Genomic DNA, 18,072 nt, shown 5'->3' on the forward strand with positions numbered 1-18,072 from the left:
TGCCCTGGCCTGAAGCCCGACTGGAACGTGTCTAGATAATAGGCTTCATCCAGGTACTGGGGCAGTTGTCGCGCCACCACACTCTCGACAATCTTTGCCACAAAAACGAAGGTTGGAGACCGGATGGTAGTTGGCTAATTCAGCTGGGTCCAGGGAAGGCTTCTTGAGGAGGGGCCTCACCAACGCCTCTTTCAAGGCAGTGGGAAAGGCACCCTCACTCAGAGAAGCACTTATAATCCCCTGGAGCCAGCCTCGTGTAACCTCCTGGGAGGCCAGTACCAACTAGGAGGGACACGGGTCCAATAAACATGTGGCGGCACTAATCCTACCCAGAACCCTGTCCACATCCTCGGGAGCACAGGATCAAACTCCTCCCAGATAATATTCTCAAGACCTACCCTCGTCTCCTCCCCTGGACTCATCCAGTTGGAGTCCAAGCCTTCCCGAATCTGAGCGACTTTATCATGCAGGAATTGCACAAAATCCTCAGCTTGACCCTGCAAGGGATCTTCCCGCACTCCCCCCCGAAGAAGGGAGTGGGTTACCCTAAACAAGGCAGCTGGGCGGTTCTCTGCAGATGCGATAAGAGCGGAAAAATAGTTAGATTTTGCCGCTTTTATCGCCACTAGGTAGGTCTTGATATAAGACTTCACCAGTGTCCGGTCGGAATCGGATTGACTAGTCCTCCAAATGCTCTCTAGGCGTCTTTTCCGATGCTTCATCTCTCTCAGCTCCTCAGAGAACCAAGGAGCCAATTGAGGTCGGCATCGGGTCAGAGGCCGCAAAGGCACGACGTGGTCCAAAGCCCCGGCGGCCGCCCTCTCCCAGGCGGCCCTCTCCCAGGCAGCCACCAGGTCTTCAGTCGAGTCGTGTGCCAGGGTCTCAGGAAATGGCCCAAGCTCCGTCAGGAACCTTTCGGGATCCATCAGGCGCCTGGGACGGAACCATTTAATCGGTTCCGTCTCCCTGCGGTGGGGGGAAACGGCAGGAAAGTCCAAGCGAAGAAGAGAATGATCTGTCCATGACAAGGGTTTAATGTCTAAATCCCCTCTACCAAGATCATTCAACCACTGACCAGAGACGAAAATCAAGTCCAGAGTGTGTCCCCCTTTGTGAGTGGGGCCCTGAACTAATTGGGTCAGGTCCATGGCCGCCATGGAAGCCATGAACTCCCGAGCCACCTCTGACGCCTCACCTGCAGATGGCAGGTTGAAATCCCCCATGACAATAAGTCTGGGGGTATCAACCGCCACCCCGGCAATAACGTCGAGCAGCTCAGGCAGGGTCGCCGCCACGTGGCAGGGAGCCAGGTACGTAGTCAGCAAACCCATCTGCCTCCCACGGCCCCACTTCACGAGGAGGGACTCACATCCGGCTATCTGAGGAACAGTGGTCTCCCTCGGACCACTGTTCCTCAGATAACAGTGACTATTGTCTTTCTGTAACAGAAAGACAATAGTGAGACAAAGGTTGAGTCATTGGTCCCCCCCGGTTTCTCTGGATGCTTTCTATGGAATCGAGCAACCAATTTGGGAGCAGCTACATCTTTTTCAGGGACCTACACAGCTTCAGCAAGGGAATAGCACTTCCACAATAGTAGGTATTGGAGTTTTCCCCTCTCGTATCTAGCACTTTCTCCACCTCATAATGCTGCTCACCATCAACTAGTATCAGTGGTGGGGCCATGGTTCTCATCCCCCTGAGTGTGGAGGACATGGCAGGACGTAATAGACTGCAATGGAAGACAGGGTATATCTTCCCTAATAATTTGGGTAGCTGGAATTGTACAGTCACCAGGTTGATCACCCATATTATTGGGAATGGATCAATGTATTTGGGTCCGAGTTTTTTACTTGGTTAAGGGTAGTTTCAGATATTTAGTAGATAGAAACACTCGTTGACTGATATAGAAGGGGGTTTCGGGATGACGAGTTTTATCTGCCTGGTGTTTATACCTATCAGCTGCCTGTTTTAACACGTCCATGGAGCCTTCCCACACCTGTTTTATTTGATTCACCCAATCTTTTATATTCGTATCCTCTGTGTCATATGGTGGATATTCAGGTATAGGTACGAATTCTTTTCCTTTGGTTGTTGGATGGAAAGCTGAGCTGAGCCCCTATTGGACCCCACCCTTTCTAGGAATTTCCTCCAAAACCTGGCAGTAAACTGTTCACCCCATCGGATATTATTTTCTGAGGTAGTCCGTTGTATGTATGGTCTTCCTAGCAGACCCGTGTTTTGTACTACTTGGAGCAGGTGTTACTTTGATGAGTCCACCATCCGTACACTCTGCAGCCCTGTGTCCTGGTCTCCCACACCAAAAGCCCGTTATGACGGCTCTAGCTGGTGGAATAATAGCTGTAGGAAGTATTGGCCGCAGGGATGGGCTCACCGCCGGAGTCGGACTAACTGTTCGAGGTGACTATCGCTGGTCTCTGGCCACTCCTGTCTCTGGTCTCCTCCACTCTCTTCTCTGCTGAGTTTCTCTGAATTCAATGTCCAATTCCGTTGCCGCCTGAAACCAGGCTGCTAATCTGGGTGCAATACCCCTGCAGACACAGGCCTGCCGCAATGTCTTATCCAAACCACCTTGGAAATGGTGAATTACTAATCTTTCCGGCCAACCTCGCACCTTCCCTACCAATCTCCTAAATTCCTGGATATAATCTTTTATGGGTTTTCTTCTTTTTAAAAATTTTAACAAGTCCCCTTCCACTTGTTGCACCTGAGTATTATCCTCAAACCTCCTGTAAAGCGGATAGAAAATAACCTACGTCCCCCAACTCTGGGGCATGGTCACCGTATAAGTCATCCACCCACTCTGCGCGGTCTCCCCTTCCATAACTGTCGTCACTGCCACCACTATATCCCATTGGGAAGTGTATAATCTTTCATATCTATCAAAATGATTGAGAACTTGCCCAAAGAACAACACTACTTTCTCTGGGCTTCCATCAAATGATGCTCTTATGGCAGGTGGATCCCATCTTCCCATGACCACAGGGCCCGGTCTGGTCCCCAACCCCCTCGGAATGGACGCCGTCCTGTCACCAACCATTTGGGACCTCTCTTCACTGTGTTGTTCATGGGAACCCCTGGTTGGCCTATGGTCTTCCTGGGTATCCCTTTATGAAGCCCTGGTAAGGCAACCCTAGGTACCTGGCCTCCTTAGCAGCTGAGATCCCCTGTCCGGGCCCTCCATGCCCTTATCCCCAGGCAACGAAGGTCCGGGCCTCTGCCAAACATTGCCATAACCAGGGTCCCTGAACCCAGCCATCCCATACAGTTCTTGGAGCACCTCGATGGTTTGGTTGCCAACCCCTGTTGAATAGCTCCAGTTGTCATCTTTGGAAATCCGACATTCTCTCCATTGAGTAAAATGGTCCCCCAAAGGGATTAGCACGGGTCCTGGGCCCGGACGCTTCCTTAATTCTGCAGGCCTAGCATTCCCCAACCACCAATCTCCAGAGTCACCCAGTCCAGTCTCTAGCAGTTGTAACTGGGCTTCCAATTCAGCCTGGTTGCCTGGCCGCTCCTTTGGTCGAACATCCATTTGTGCCTCTTCCACCTGGGGTGGCACCTCCAACAAAGTGGCTTCAGGGTTAGTTGGAATCCTCAAAGTCAGCTGCCTCCAACTCAGGAACCTTGCCTTCAGCCATGGGTAGTTTAAAGGGAGCCCTAACAATTCTGTCAGGTTCCAGAACAATAATAAAGGACACAAACAAAACAAACCTAGTTTGCTGCTGTCGCCTTTTATTTCTGGCACGTACTGACCATTCAAACGAACGGACTTCCCATTACCATTTATACATTTCACCCATGCATCCAACCCTTGTTACCCAATCCTGAACGGCCAGCCCTCCCATGTGATCCGGAAGTGTTGTGCTAATGTGGGTGCACCTGGAATTCAGTCTATGCCTTGCCCCTCAGGGTAGGGTTGCCTGGGGACAAGGGCTCAGTTCATGCTTTAGCAATAGCCAGAGGTTGGCATCGACAAAGGGTGATGTAGAGACGAAAGAAGGAGGCAGGGGGCGACTCTTATCAGCTTCTATTGCTCCGCTGGTGATGTCATCACCGTGTGACCGCCTCCCAGCTGTATGGGACGACAGGAAGCCTTGTTGCAGTCCATCTCAGTCTCCAGCAGGTCAGTGAAACAGCGTGCAGCCTCCACTCCTCTGTGGTTGTCTCTGAGGTCCGTCCCCCGTCCCCCACCCCCCGAATGGCAGCTCCAGGCTGGTTGGCACACCGGAGCTGACACTACTTTCTTTCATGTTATTTTCAGCAAGTATTTCAAGACAGCCTTATAACCAGACACAAAGATGGTTTCCCCCCCATGTCATCACTCTGCTGAACACTTAATTCAGCGTTGTCTCATCATCTCATCTTTCCTACTATCAACTTCTGTTGGTTTATTATGATTTATCAATTGTTGTTTGCAACTTAAAATGAATTATTGTAACTATGATTTAAGATCTATGATCTATTGCTGTTTATACGTACACTGTGAGCTTATGCACCAGAAACAAATAAAAGTATTCCATTTCATTCCATTCCATTATCCCCTCCCCTCCCAGCTCTGGCTCAACCCTAGCAAAGTGGACTGGCTTTGGGTTTTTTTTTTTGTTTCTGTACATGTCCTGATGTGTTAATTTTGATTCTTGACTCTAACCACTTCCCTGGCTAAAGCAGGTCCACACTTTGATGATTTTCCTGGATTCATGATTCTTGCTCAAGGAGCAGGTGGCAGCTATGGCTAATGTGAACCTTTTTACAGGTTCATCTTGTACACCAGTTGTATCTATTCCTTGCCTTTGTTGCTTCCCAATCAGACTACTATAAGATGATCCAAATTAGATTGCCCTTGAAGAGCACTTGAATGTAGCACTTGAATGTACCAGGTCCAGAATGTAGAGGTGTGCAGTGTTGAGTGCCTCCTTGTACTTTATGTCTGCATTGCACCACTGTTGCACATGCCATATTGGCTCTTAGTTTTTTTCTGGGTGCAATTCTACGTGCTGTTTTTTACCTTTAAAACCTAACCTTTAACTTTAAACAGTCACTAAATGAATGGCTGTATGTCAGGGACTATCCATGTTACTATTTGCTATAAATAAAAAGTTGATTGTCAGGCTCCAGATAATGCACCCATCATAAATCGTACTCCAAGGCATAAACTATTCCTCAAAGATCAAATTTATTTAGATACATCATATTGATGCTACTGGTGAAAAGCCAGTACTAAAGTTCCTGGGCTTTTCACTTCAATATAAGTTTTCAGTTTCTCAAGTTTCCAAAACATTGGTCACATTGTCCAACCAAGATGGGAGCTGGTTGGTCAGCGACATCTCTCCTCCTTCTCCTCCAGTCAGTAGATGGTGGAATGTGGCAGACTCATCATCTAGGAATGATGTTTTGACTGAAGGCTCCATCCCCTCCAGCTCCAAGCTGTGTCAAGCTGAATTCTTGCTAGGATGTCCAAAGAAACAGACAATCCCACACCCCAATCAAATTCACTGATGCTATAACTGCAATACTGCATCCTACTGCATGGAAAGATGTTGGAAGCTATTGCTTTTGGGGTTTATTCTTTTCTTTTTTCTCTTCCATATGTAAAAGGTTACATATATCCAGTGGTGGGTTGCTACTGATTCACCCTGGATTGGGCGAACTGATAGCAGTGGCGGTGGGAGGCTCCCCCCACCTGCCCGGACGCTTCTGCGCATGCACAGAAGTGTTGCGCATGCACAGAAGTGTTGCGCATGCACAGAAGTGTTGCGTGCACACACGAGCGAACCGGTAGCAACGGGTTTTGAAACCTGCCCCTGCATATATCATATTTTCATGCACATAAAAGTTCTAGACAGAGGGTGTACATTTCTTGAGTATTTGGCATGTGACAAATGTGATTAAAAATATTATTCCAAGGTTCCCAAATGTATTGCAATTTTTAATTTTTTAAAATTTTATTCAAAATATTGAAATACAAACTCAAAAAAAGATACAAAAAACAAAGCTAAACAAGACTACACCAAAAAGTACATAAACAAACATACTAATTGTCCCCTGTAGTTGAATACTTATATATTTATTTCAAAGATAATTCCCCCCATCTTGTGAAGAAGGCATACAACTTTTAAATTACTACAATACTATTTACTCATTTAACCTGACATCTGTCTACTACATGAAAACATATCATAGTCAGCAGGTAAAAGTAACAGCTAAATTAAACATCTAAACCCTTTGTTTACAATCTATTTATTGTATTTCACTTGTAGAAAAGTCCACAACAGCTTCTGGTTTATCATAAGTCACAACAATAATTGTCTCTGGTCTGTCCAGGATCACATATCCTTGATTGAATTAATAAGGCTTTTTCTTAAATTATTAACAGGATCTTTTTTAAGAATTATATTGTATTTCCCCAAAGCAGAAGTCTTTGTTTTCTGTATTTCCATAGTATTTGTTGTCCAAAAACTTACAATTATAATATAAATTGTAAAATAAAATAAAAGTATAAATTATAAGAGAACATCTCTTAACATTTGTTCTCCATAGTGGTGGAGATAGCATCCAGGAATGTGTTATCCTTGTCTGTCCAGTTGAAGGACTGAGTCTGTCAAAGCTGTTAAGCTATGCCCTTGTTGCTAGGGCTTCCCAGCTTTTAACTCAGTCCTTCAGCCTGGATGGACGTGTCTTAGTTTTTTCTTGTAACTTTATTCCTGGATGCTTCTTCATTCCTAGAGTGAATTATTTCTGGAATTTCTTCTATTGGATGTTTATTCTGCTCATTTAACTTCATGAGTTTAACACCTGACTCCCATTCGAGTAGAGTCACTGTGGATTCCCAATGGGGGAGCTTCGGCTCTAGCTTTGGAAGAGTTTCCTGTGGTCAGGCTAGTCACTCAGCCAAATCGCCTTCTGTTGAGCTGCAGGCGCTCCGGACATGCTGTGGAGTCTAGCGCTCCCATTGTGACAGAAGAGCTTCGCGCTCCTGCTTTGGGCAAGTCGGGTGGCCATTTCAAAACTCTTGCCACGCCGCCTGACATTTCAAAGGACTACTGGTGGAGTTTCACGCTCCCATCTGCCAGCCTGCATCTCTGGCAGTCACTCAATCATCCTCCCACATTAGGCAACGGCTGAGGGGATAAGCCTTGCCAGCACTAGCCATTTGCCTTGGCAGGAGCCTCGTGCTCTAGAGACTGCTGTGCCGGAGCCTCGTGCTCCGAAGATTAAAAAACGTGCTGCTGCTGACAGGAGCTTCACGCTCCAAACTTTAAAATTAATGGTTGGGCGAAGCAGAGAGGCTCGGAGCCCAATCTTATGGCTGTTACCGCCGCTGTCACCTTCTCCAGGAGCTTTGTGCTCCACTAACAACCACGTGGTCACTGACAGGAACCTTCCACTGGGACATAAAATTAGTGGCTGCGAACGGCGCATAGGGCTTGGAGCCCCTTTATTGCACTTGACCCTGCCATTTCAGGCACACTTAATCTAACATGAGATTTAAACTGTCACAGCCCTGATGCCCAAAGCCTTGCAAAAGACTAAAAAGGGCGGGAAAAGTGTGACAGCCAATATGGCTGATGCTGAGGCAGTTGGCAGTGGTCCTGGCTGGAACCCAGGCTGGAACCATTACTGATAAAGCCATGGCTCCCAAGTCTAAGACTCACAGCAAAGCTCCTAGCCATTCCCAGACCTCTAAAGCATCCCAAAGGGATGAAAGGTGCAGGGATCAGGTCCTACAGAAGCTCTGTGACAGGGCCAGTAAAGGAAAAAGCTCTGCTTCAGATAAAAACAGCAAAACCGGTGCATCTGACAGATTGCAATGCAGGGAATTGTCACCAGAGGGAGCTCCAGACTAATACTCTATCAGAAGCTTCCCTCTGACCACCTCCAGTGCAGAGCTATGGGGCTCTGCATCAGAATGGCCTAGATCATCACAAGGCATTGTAGATACAAGTCTGAGTTCCAGACAGATTCCTTCAGCCATGTTCACCCCCATGGCCGCAGACCTGCACCCAGAGTTAAACAAGGAACTTGCATTGCCTGATAATATACAGGACATTATTGCAACAGCCATCAGGGATGGCATTGCTCGGGGTTTACAACAGCCCAAACAGGCATATTCCGAGGTCTCTGGCTTTTCTACCACAGGCATAGAATCTGAACAGGAGGGCTTTCCTCCTTTTCAGGACCCTGGTTCCCTTGCTCCTTCTCATGAAACGTAGCCATCGATGTCTGAAGAAATAGAGCAAAGAGAGTTGGACCTGTCAGACGACAAAGATTTGCTATCTGAACAGCCCGCATTTACGGGGCTGTTTTCTCTGAATATTTTTAAATCCCTTCTTTTCAAGGCGACCAATGTGGCCCGCCTAGAGTTGTCATCTGAAGGGGCAGACACTCCAGCTGCCCAGGACTGTGCTTATCCACTTTTCTCAGAGCCTGGCAAAGTGACAGATTCCATCCCTTCTTCTCGCCTATTTGTGGATATTGTCCAATGACAGTGGACGTCTCCAGGAAGACCCCCATGCCTTCCTCGACCGACAAATGCTTTTTTAATGTTGGTTCTGAATTGGCGAAGGTGCTCCAAACACCATTTATGGATGCACCTGTGGCTGCCTTGATGTCATCCTCCAATATACCTGGAGAACCAGAGGAGGGCCTCAGACCAGAGGTCAGGCGATCAGATCAGTCACTACAAAGGGCTCACCAAGGCAATCCGCTTAGCCACTACTGCATCCTTCTTTAACAGAGCCACTCTTATCTAGAACCGCCAAGTTCAAGAAAAGATCCCGGCATCAGATGTACGGATGCAGCAAGATGTCAACAAGATTGTGGCAGTGGTGCAGTTTTCAGCCTAAACTCAGCCCATTTTGTATCCAAAGCCATGACCTCTTCTGTGGCTGCCCAATGCCTCCTCTGGCTGAGGCATTGGCAGGCTGATGCTCACCACAAATGGCGCCTTGCCTCCACCTTCCTTTACAGGGGAAAAGTTATTTGGGGAGGCGCTGGAACTCTTGCTAGTAGAAACTAGGGGCAAGCGCAAGGTTCTGCCATCTTCCCAGTGCTGGGGAGAATTTCGTTCCTCTCCCTTCCCTTCGTCTGTCGCCCGCCCTTTCGGGGATCTGACCTGGGTGTGGGACCTTCCCAATCACAGGGATTTTTTGGCCTGAGGCAAAGAGGCTTACAGAACAGACCAGCGAGTGGTAAACCATTTCAGGCCAAATGGCCCTTTCGAGGGTGACGAACTCGCTCATTCCACTGCTGCGAGTAACTGCATGTCCATCCCTCCCATCGGGGGCCGCTTGGCCATCTTTGCCGAGGAGATTACATCAGACGCTTGGGTCAGGGAGACTGTAACATCTGGCCTCTCCCTAGAATTCCTCTCCACCACCTACCCCCCTGAGGTTTTTTCTACGCTGCCCAGTGTCTAGAGACGCTACTAGACGGGCCCTCATGGATTTGGCCATAAAACACCTACTGGCCATTTGGGCTATCTAAAGGGTGCCTGAAGACCAACTAGGGCAGGGATTCTACTCACTTCTTTTTGTCGTTCCCAAAGCCTCGAGTGGGTGGAGACCTATTCTGGACCTCAAAAATCTGAATCGCTACCTTATCTATAAGCGATTCAAAATGCAGTCACTTCAATTGATTCTTGCTGGATTAGAGAAGGGCAACTTCCTCATTTCAATTGATTTAACAGAGGCCTACCTGCATATTCTGATCTACACTTGCATCGGAAATACCTCAGATTTTGCTATGCAGGTGTTAACTATCAATATAGGGTGTTGCCCTTCGGCCTTTCATCAGCGCCTCGGGCGTTTACCAAAGTGCTAGCTGCCTTGGCGGCTCACCTCGGGGCCATATCCATGCGTGTCCAATGTTACCTGGCTGACATTTTAATCCGGTCCTTCTATCCATCAGTCAAGGGAGGACCTCCGTCCACCCGCCTGCTCCATATAGGAGCAGTTATAGATTCCATTGAAGATAGGGTGTATTTGTCCCAGGAGCGACAGGACAGTATCAGGGACCTAGCACTTAGGATCCAAAGAGAGCGCAAAGTGCCTTTAGTACTACTTTCACAGCTCCTGGCCAAGATGGTGTCCAGCATTGCCATCACACCATGGGCACGCCTACATGCCAGAGACCTTCAATGGTTTCTTTTACCTTTCCAGAGGGCAGGCAAAAGCAACTCGCCAGTCAAGGTCCAGGTTCCCAAGGAGGTCCTTCGTTCCCTCAACTGGTGGGGATCACCAGCCATCTCCAAGGGATGCCTCTTCCACGAGCCCCAGTGCCAGGTGGTAACAATGGACGCCAGTCTCTTCGGCTGAGGGTGTGCATTTCCAATCACAAGTGGCTCAGGGCAGATGGAGCCATTTGGGTCTACACCTGAACATCAACTGGCTGGAACTGTGAGCTGTACATCTGACCCTCCTCCAGTTTCGACAGTTGGTCGTGAATCAGCACATTTTGGTGCTTATCGACAATGTGGGCACAGAGGTGCACATAAACCGTCAGGAGGGCACCAGATCTAAACCCCTGATGTTGGAGGCCAAGAGGCCGGACCTCTGGGCAGAGCGACATCTGCAATCCTTGACAGCAGAGCATATCTCTGGGGTGACCAATGTGCAGGCAGGCTAGCTCAGCTGGACAGTCATCAACCACACAGAGTGGCACCTGCACCTGTCCCTCTTCCAGGACCTGATGGCCCATTTGGACTTGGAGGTGGACTTGTTTGCCACCCCAGAGAATTCGCAGCTCCCGACATTTTATTCCAGGTTTCCAACTCAAGGGGAGGAGGGAGTTGATGCCCTCCACAGCCCGTGGCCACCAGGGCTCCTTTACGCCTTCCTTCCTCTTCCCCTTCTTCCAAGGGTGGTATGGAAGGTTCTGGACAAGATGGCGGAGGTCCTGCTTCTGGCCTCACATTGGCCCAGGAGGTCTTGTTTTGCTGATCTCATGACACTTTTGGTGGCCCCACCCTGGAGGATCACTCAGCCAAGGGGCGTTGGTCCACCTGTGCCCACTGTGGTTCCAACTGACCGCCTGGAGCTTGAATGGCATGCTCTAAGGGGGGACAATTTTTCCTTCAGGCCTCCCAACGACCTTCCACTGAGCATATCTACTCCACCACTTGGAGGACCTTTTGTAGCTGGTGTAGCAAGTCAGGTGTTTCTCCACTTGCAGTATCGATAGCCCAGATCCTGGACTTTTTGCAGCATGGACTAAATAATGAGCTATTGCCCAACACTATCCGGAGGCAGGTAGCGGCCCTGTCCTCTGTACTAACTTGCGGGTCTCTAGAATCACTTTCTCAGCATCCCAGTATCCGGCGTTTTATTAGGGGAGTGACTAATCTATGTCCCCGAGTAATACAAAGGTACCCTACCTGGGACCTGTCTAAGGTGTTGAAATCCCTCACTGGGGCCCCACATGAACCACTACAATCTGTCAGCCTCCGCCTCCTATCTTGTAAGGTGGCTTTCTTGGTGGCTATTACATCTGCCAGGCGGATCTCTGAGCTAGCTGCTCTGTCAGTAATGAGTGACCTGTGTGTGTTTCATGCAGATTGTGTAGTTCTGCGGTTGGACTCTTCTTTCTTACCCAAGGTAAACACTGCGTTCCACAGGGTGCAGGAACTGATCTTACTCAACTTCTACCCTAACCCAGTCCGCCCCTTAGAAAAATGTTGGCACACCTTGGATGTGAGGAGGGCCCTCTGCATCTACTTTAAGTGAACTGCCGCTCTGAGGAAGACAGAGTCATCGTTTATTTCTTTCCAACCAGCTTCCTTAGGTTGCAGAGTCACACATTCCACCATTGGCCAGTGGCGTCGCCTGACCATCGCCAAGGCGTACGAGCTGCAGTCCCTGCCGAGGCCCACACGAGTGATGGCACACTTAATGTGAAGTGTGGCTACGTCGGTGGCATGGGCCAAACAGGCCTCTCTGGCAGACATCTGCAGGGCGCAACCTGGACGTCGCCTTCTCCATTTATTAAACGTTATAAGTTGGACATGTTCGCCTCAGCGGAGGCGGCATTTGGGTCTTTCAACGGGTCCATATGGATGGGGAAGTCTCTGACCAGACTGTGGCCTGCCCATGATACAAGGGACAGTCAGCTTTGGAATGTCCCATTTCTAGATGCTATCTCCACCACTATGAAGAAGGGGCGTTGGTCTTACCTGATACGTCCTTCTCGTTGCATCCAACCCCACCCTTTCACTTGTCTAGTCATCGATCAACGAGGACTATTGCGATACCAACATGTTGAGTCTGTCACTTTGTATTCGTCAAAAGCTGGGAAGCCGTAGCAGCAAGGGTGTTGCTTAACAACTTTGACAGACTCAGTCCTTCAACTGAACAGACGAGGACAACCTATTCCTGGATGCTATCCACCCAACAAGAAAGAGCGTATCAGGTAAGACCAATACCCCTTTTCTGATTGGATATAATAAAACCATTCCCCACCCTCCCTCAATCTTCTTAGAAAATTCAAGTTTATTACTGGTCAGTTCTGTCAGCTTTGAGTCTTTAGAATCCATGCCTTTCTTGGAGTCCTCTACCAACTTGTGTTTTCCCAGTCAGCTTCATTTTCAGGGCTGATGGCAGCAAGTTACATTCCTATCCATATGCTGTAAATCTTGCTGTAGTGCTATACTTGTATCTGATTACCATCTTTTAAAATAGTTAACAGAGTTTATCAAACTTTTAATCCAAATTTTCAAGCTGTAAGTTGGAAAATATTCTTTCTGCCCAGCTTTCCTAGTAAAGTTTGTATTGCTTGCATTTTGACCATATTTTGATTTAATAGTAAAACTTTTACAGGTGGAATGTTTACAGCCAGTCATAAACATTTCCTCTTAGACAGGAAAAGCACTGTAACAACTAACCTCCAAAACAATGAGAAGAGCTTTCAGCAAAAAAAGAGAGATTTTTAAAATCAGAAATTAATAAAAATTGAGACCAGAATTTTCTTAATAAATTTATAAAATACAAAATCTCTGAAAGTACAATAATTTAAGTACAATATCAATAGTACGATATTGGTGTAAATCAAAATATATCTCTTTCACTTCATTAAGTTATATATCTGCTTTAAATGAGTGTGAGATCTTCTGTTTTTTATAACTTGTCTGTAAAAATGGTTGTATAATTGGCATGTGAGCAACGGCTCATTAAAATATTAGGAAGAAATTAAATTTCAATTCACAGCAATTAATCCCATAGTAGTAGACACAATAATAATCTTTGTGTATAGATCTCCTTATATGAAATAGGCTGTTAACTATATTTTCAGCTAATGTAGCAAGGAATCACTATTTTCTTTTTTTAGTAAAAGAGGTTGACAGGTTTTAGCTGGTCTCTGGTTAACTAGATATTTACAGTTAAAGAATGCATGCCTACAAGTAGTCCTGAAGTAACAATCACAATTGGGACCAGAAATTGTATTGCTAAGCAAGGCGGTTGTTAAGTGAGTTGTGTCCAATTTTACAACCTTTGTTATCATAGCTGTTAAACAAATCACTGCAGTTGTTGAGTGAATCACACATTGGTCATTAAATGAATCTGACTTCACCATTGACTTTGCTTGTTGGAAGCTATCAGAGAAGGTCACAAATAATGATTATGTGACCCCAAAATGCTGCAACCTTCGTAAATACATGCTGGTCAATTGCCCAAATTTTGGTCATATGACTGGAGATGCTGTGTCAATTGTAAGTACGAGGACCTTTTTCAGTGATATTGAATTAAGTCATTTTTTCATGATATTGTAACTTTGAGTGGTCACTAAACAAGTGTTTGTAAATGGAGGGCCATCTGAACAGTCTTTATTATGAGATCAGCGTATTGCTCATTCCAGTTGAGATGAGAGCCTGTCTGTTTGCTGTAGAATCAAGTTGACATGAACTCAGACATAAATTGTAAGTGCAGGCATGCAAATGATTTTTTCCAGGACAAAACTGTCTGGGAAACCTGGTAAAGAAGGATATTCCACAATAAGGAGCCTGAGTGGGGTAGGAGGCTAATGCCTCCTACTAAGGCTGCATTTAACATCCAGCTGCCTGCAATTACTGCGAGTTCAATTCTCACCAGGCTCAAGGTTGACTCAGCCTTCCATCCTTTCTAAGGTAGGTAAAATGAGGACCCGGTTTGTGGGGGCAATAAGCTGACTTTGTATAAAATATACAAAAGTATGAAGGCTATTGCTTAACACATTGTAAGCCGCCCTGAGTCTCCGGAGAAGGGCGGCATATAAAAAATAAATAAATAAATAAATAAATAATAAATAAATAAATAAATAAATAAATAAATAATAAACAAACAAACAAACAAACAAACAAACAAACATACTAGGACCATGTTGGTTTACTGATTCACTTGATGCCAAAATCCTAGCTATGTTAATATGGGATTAATATGGGATATGGCAGTAAAATAAGTAAATAAATATTGGTTCATGAGAGAAAAGGCTGCTCATGTTGTATTAAAAAGGATTATTACATTTTAACAATAGGAAAAATGACTTTTTAAGGAAATTCATTAGGAAGTTCATCTGTATTAATTTCTAAAAAGTGATGCAGAGATTTTCATGAGGGGTTGCTTTTGGGTATTCTATTCAGTATGCATTTGTAATGCGTAATTTTTAAAAAGCTTTTGTACGCAGAGTTATATGATGGATTTCTGTTTGATACTGTAAATATTCTTAGTTTTTTCTATTTTAGATGGAACTCTGCAAAGATACAATAGTCAGGGTGACAATAGATTTCCATATTTGCATTTTTATTAAAGATGACAGTTTATCATATAGTGAGTAAGGTGTTGAAGCCTGGTAAATGTGGCTTTTTCCAGAGCCAGGCAGGTGTGGCTATTCTGGTATTGAGGTTGAAGTGATTCACACTTATGAAACTGGGAGTGCTTTCTCTATATTCAGGAAGAAACTGGGAGTTCATTTTTTTTTTTATTCTGTAGAGATCTATATATAGTCCACAGCAGCTAGATGCAAATTTGTGTAAAAATTAAATGAAGTTTTCTTGGCTAGAACTTTGCTGTTGTTTATGATCTGTTTTCTTTGCTTTTTTTCAGTTTCATCAGAATTCAAAATGCAGCAGTTGGTTTCTTGCTTGGGTGTGTGGTTTTTCCTCCAGCTTCCCAACCTTGGTTTTGGAACACGTGTTGTCTACAAAGTACAGGAAGAGCAGCCACCCAATACACTCATTGGAAGTCTGGCAGCAGACTATGGCTTCCCAGATGTAGGACATCTCTATAAATTAGAGGTGGGTGCCCCCCATCTGCGTGTGGATGGTAAGACTGGTGATATCTATACCACAGAAACTTCCATTGATCGGGAAAGCCTGAGAGAGTGCCAGCACTTGTTCCCAGGAGATCCTTGTTTTCTGGAGTTCGAAGTTTCTATCACAGACCTGATGAACAATAGCCCTCGCCTATTGGAAGGACAGATTGAAGTTATGGACATCAATGACAATACACCCAACTTTGCATCTCCTGTCATCACATTAGCCATTCCTGAAAATACCAATATTGGTTCACTTTTCCCTATTCCATTGGCCATGGATCGTGATGCTGGTGCCAATGGTGTTGCTTCCTATGAACTCATGCCTGGTTCAGATGCTCAGAAACTTTTTGGCTTGCAAGTAGCAGAGGATCAAGATGAGAAACAGCCACAACTAATTGTAATGGGAAACCTAGACCGGGAGCAGTCAGAGTCTTATGACTTAACTATCCGGGTTCAAGATGGGGGTAGCCCACCTCGTGCTAGCAGCGCTTTGTTGCGGATCACCATTCTGGACATGAATGACAATGCACCAAAGTTTGAGAAACCATTGTATGAGGCTGAACTTTCAGAAAATAGTCCTATTGGTCACTCTATACTGCAGGTGAGCCCCTTTTCAGTAGAAGAGTTCAGACATATATAATTCTGGATTTAGAATTTGATTACCTATTAATTTCAAAATATGAAAAGGATTATATATTTAGATATTTTGCATGCTTATTGCTTTACTTATTACTTTCCTAACATTTTAGAGACCTGATGTTATTTGAGGTTTGAATCAGTCAACAGCTTTTGTCCATCAGATGTGTTTTGCAAAAAATAGTCTGGGAGGATGGGAGCTGGAAAAATGAGTTGGGAATTTCTGTAGTGAAATTCACTGGAATTAATGGAGAGGAAAATATATATTTTTCCTATTTCTCAACTTCTTCATATAGTTTACTGATCCAATAACACTTACAACTGCTACTTCCATCAACAATAGCACCTGATTTCACCTGTTTACATCAGAAGGCAGGGCAGTAAGATTCCATCCTTTAGCATAACTGGGATCACCAGCTATTGTTTTCTCTTCCTGCTAATCAATTCCATTAAATATGATTTTGTCCTTTGTATTATTTTTATCACACTATAAATGTATTAAATATGAGTAAATATTTCTCCTCTGAGGCTTATATATTCAGGAATAATAAATATTTTAGCCAGATAAGAAATAGTCCTAGCTGTCATTGGAATCAACTTCCTAATAGTGAGGACAATTAAAAAGCAGAACAGCTTGCCATCAGAAATTGTGTGTCCTTCACCACTGGAGATTTTAAAGAAGAGACTGGACAGTCATATATCTGAAATGGTATAGGGCAGGGGTGTCAAACTCAAGGCCCATGGGCCAGATCCAGCCCGCAGGGCTGTCCTGGTCTACCCAACGCGAAGAGGAAAGATTAGGCCAGCATGGCTTTAGCCTGGTCTACACAGTGTGAAGAAGAAAGATCAGGCCAGCGTAGCTTTGGCCCGGTCTACCCAATGCGAAGAGGGGAAACATGCCAGCAGTTTGGGGAGTAGCATCAAGTTGGCTATGCCCACCCAGTTGGTCACACCCACCCACCCAATCAGCCACACCCGCCTGGCCCCCTGAAGTCAACCACAGCCTTGATGTGGCCCTAAATGAAATTGAGTTTGACATTCCTGGTATAGGATCTCCTGCTTGAGCAGGGGGTTGAACGAGAAGACTTCCTAGGTCAGTGATGATAAACCTTTTAGAGACCGAGTGCCCAAACTGCAACCCAAAACCCACTTATTTATCACAAAGTGCCAAGATGGCAATTTAACCTGAATAATGAGGTTTTCTGAGGAATTTCAATCACTCTTTCAACTACTTGACTTCTCCCTGGTGGCACTGGATTTCTTTAACAGCACATCTCAGGAATGATGGGAATGTAGTGCAGTAGTCTCTGGAGGGCCATCACATCCTTCTTCCTTCCTTCCTTCCTTCCATTTCCTTCCTTCTTTCCTTCCTTCCTTCTTTCCTTCCTTCCTTCCTTCCTTCCTTCCTTCCTTCCTTCCTTCCTTCCTTCCTTCTCCCCTCCTCTGATTTCACCTTCCTTTAATCTTGGTTTGTTATTGTTAATTCCTTTAATTATGGTTCGTTATTGTTAGAATTTATTAAAGAATGCTGTGTAGTTTAGAAGCTCTCAGCAAAAATAATAGCAGCTGTTGTTTGTGGCTGAAGCTATCCTGGCCTGTTATTTTCAGACACATACACACCTATTTTTATTCCACTTTCCCTGGGTCCTTGGGGAAGGAATGGCATCTTTTCCCAATCCCCATCTTTAATAAACCCTAACCCCCCTCACAGCCTTTTAGCTACTATTGTCCCACCTTGCTTCCCCCTCCCCATAAAACGAGACTAGGGAAGAAAAACAGGAGAGGGGAATCTAAGGGGGAGGGAAGAAGAGACCCAGGCCTCCCGCCCAGATTTCAACTGATTTCCTCTCCAATCCTCCTATGAACAGACCCCGCCCCCCTTTTTGAACTCTGGACCTCCGGGCCTTTATTTTTCCAATTTATTGGGGGAAATTGGATTTTTATTGGGTCTTCCCCCACCCCACGCCAAAAGGAAAGCCAGCTGGGTTTCTCTTCCTAGAAGCCCCCCTACCCTTCTCCCTTCTCCCTGCTCCCTTCCTCCTACCCTTCACTCAATCCCACTTCAGGACAGAGGAGCACGCGCTGGAAACGCGTGTTGGGGTGACGTGGGAGTGTGCTTTCTGACACTCAGGT

The 18,072-nt window shown here is 45.8% G+C and overlaps 1 protein-coding gene across 7 annotated transcripts in view; it reads left to right on the forward strand.

Moving 5' to 3' along the window:
• PCDH1 (protocadherin 1) overlaps nucleotides 1-18,072 on the forward strand; it is a 371,266-nt gene that overhangs the window by 61,417 nt on the left and 291,777 nt on the right. For all 7 annotated transcript variants that reach the window (XM_087891200.1, XM_060686449.2, XM_087891198.1 and 4 more), the window contains exon 2: nucleotides 15,093-15,904. In XM_087891200.1, coding sequence (XP_087747326.1) covers nucleotides 15,093-15,904 — 812 coding nt within the window. The remainder of the gene's footprint in view (nucleotides 1-15,092; nucleotides 15,905-18,072) is intronic.

The sequence above is a fragment of the Pantherophis guttatus genome, chromosome 3, assembly GCF_059756535.1.
Source record: "Pantherophis guttatus breed Tessera chromosome 3, ASM5975653v1, whole genome shotgun sequence".
Taxonomy (NCBI): Eukaryota; Metazoa; Chordata; class Lepidosauria; order Squamata; family Colubridae; genus Pantherophis; species Pantherophis guttatus.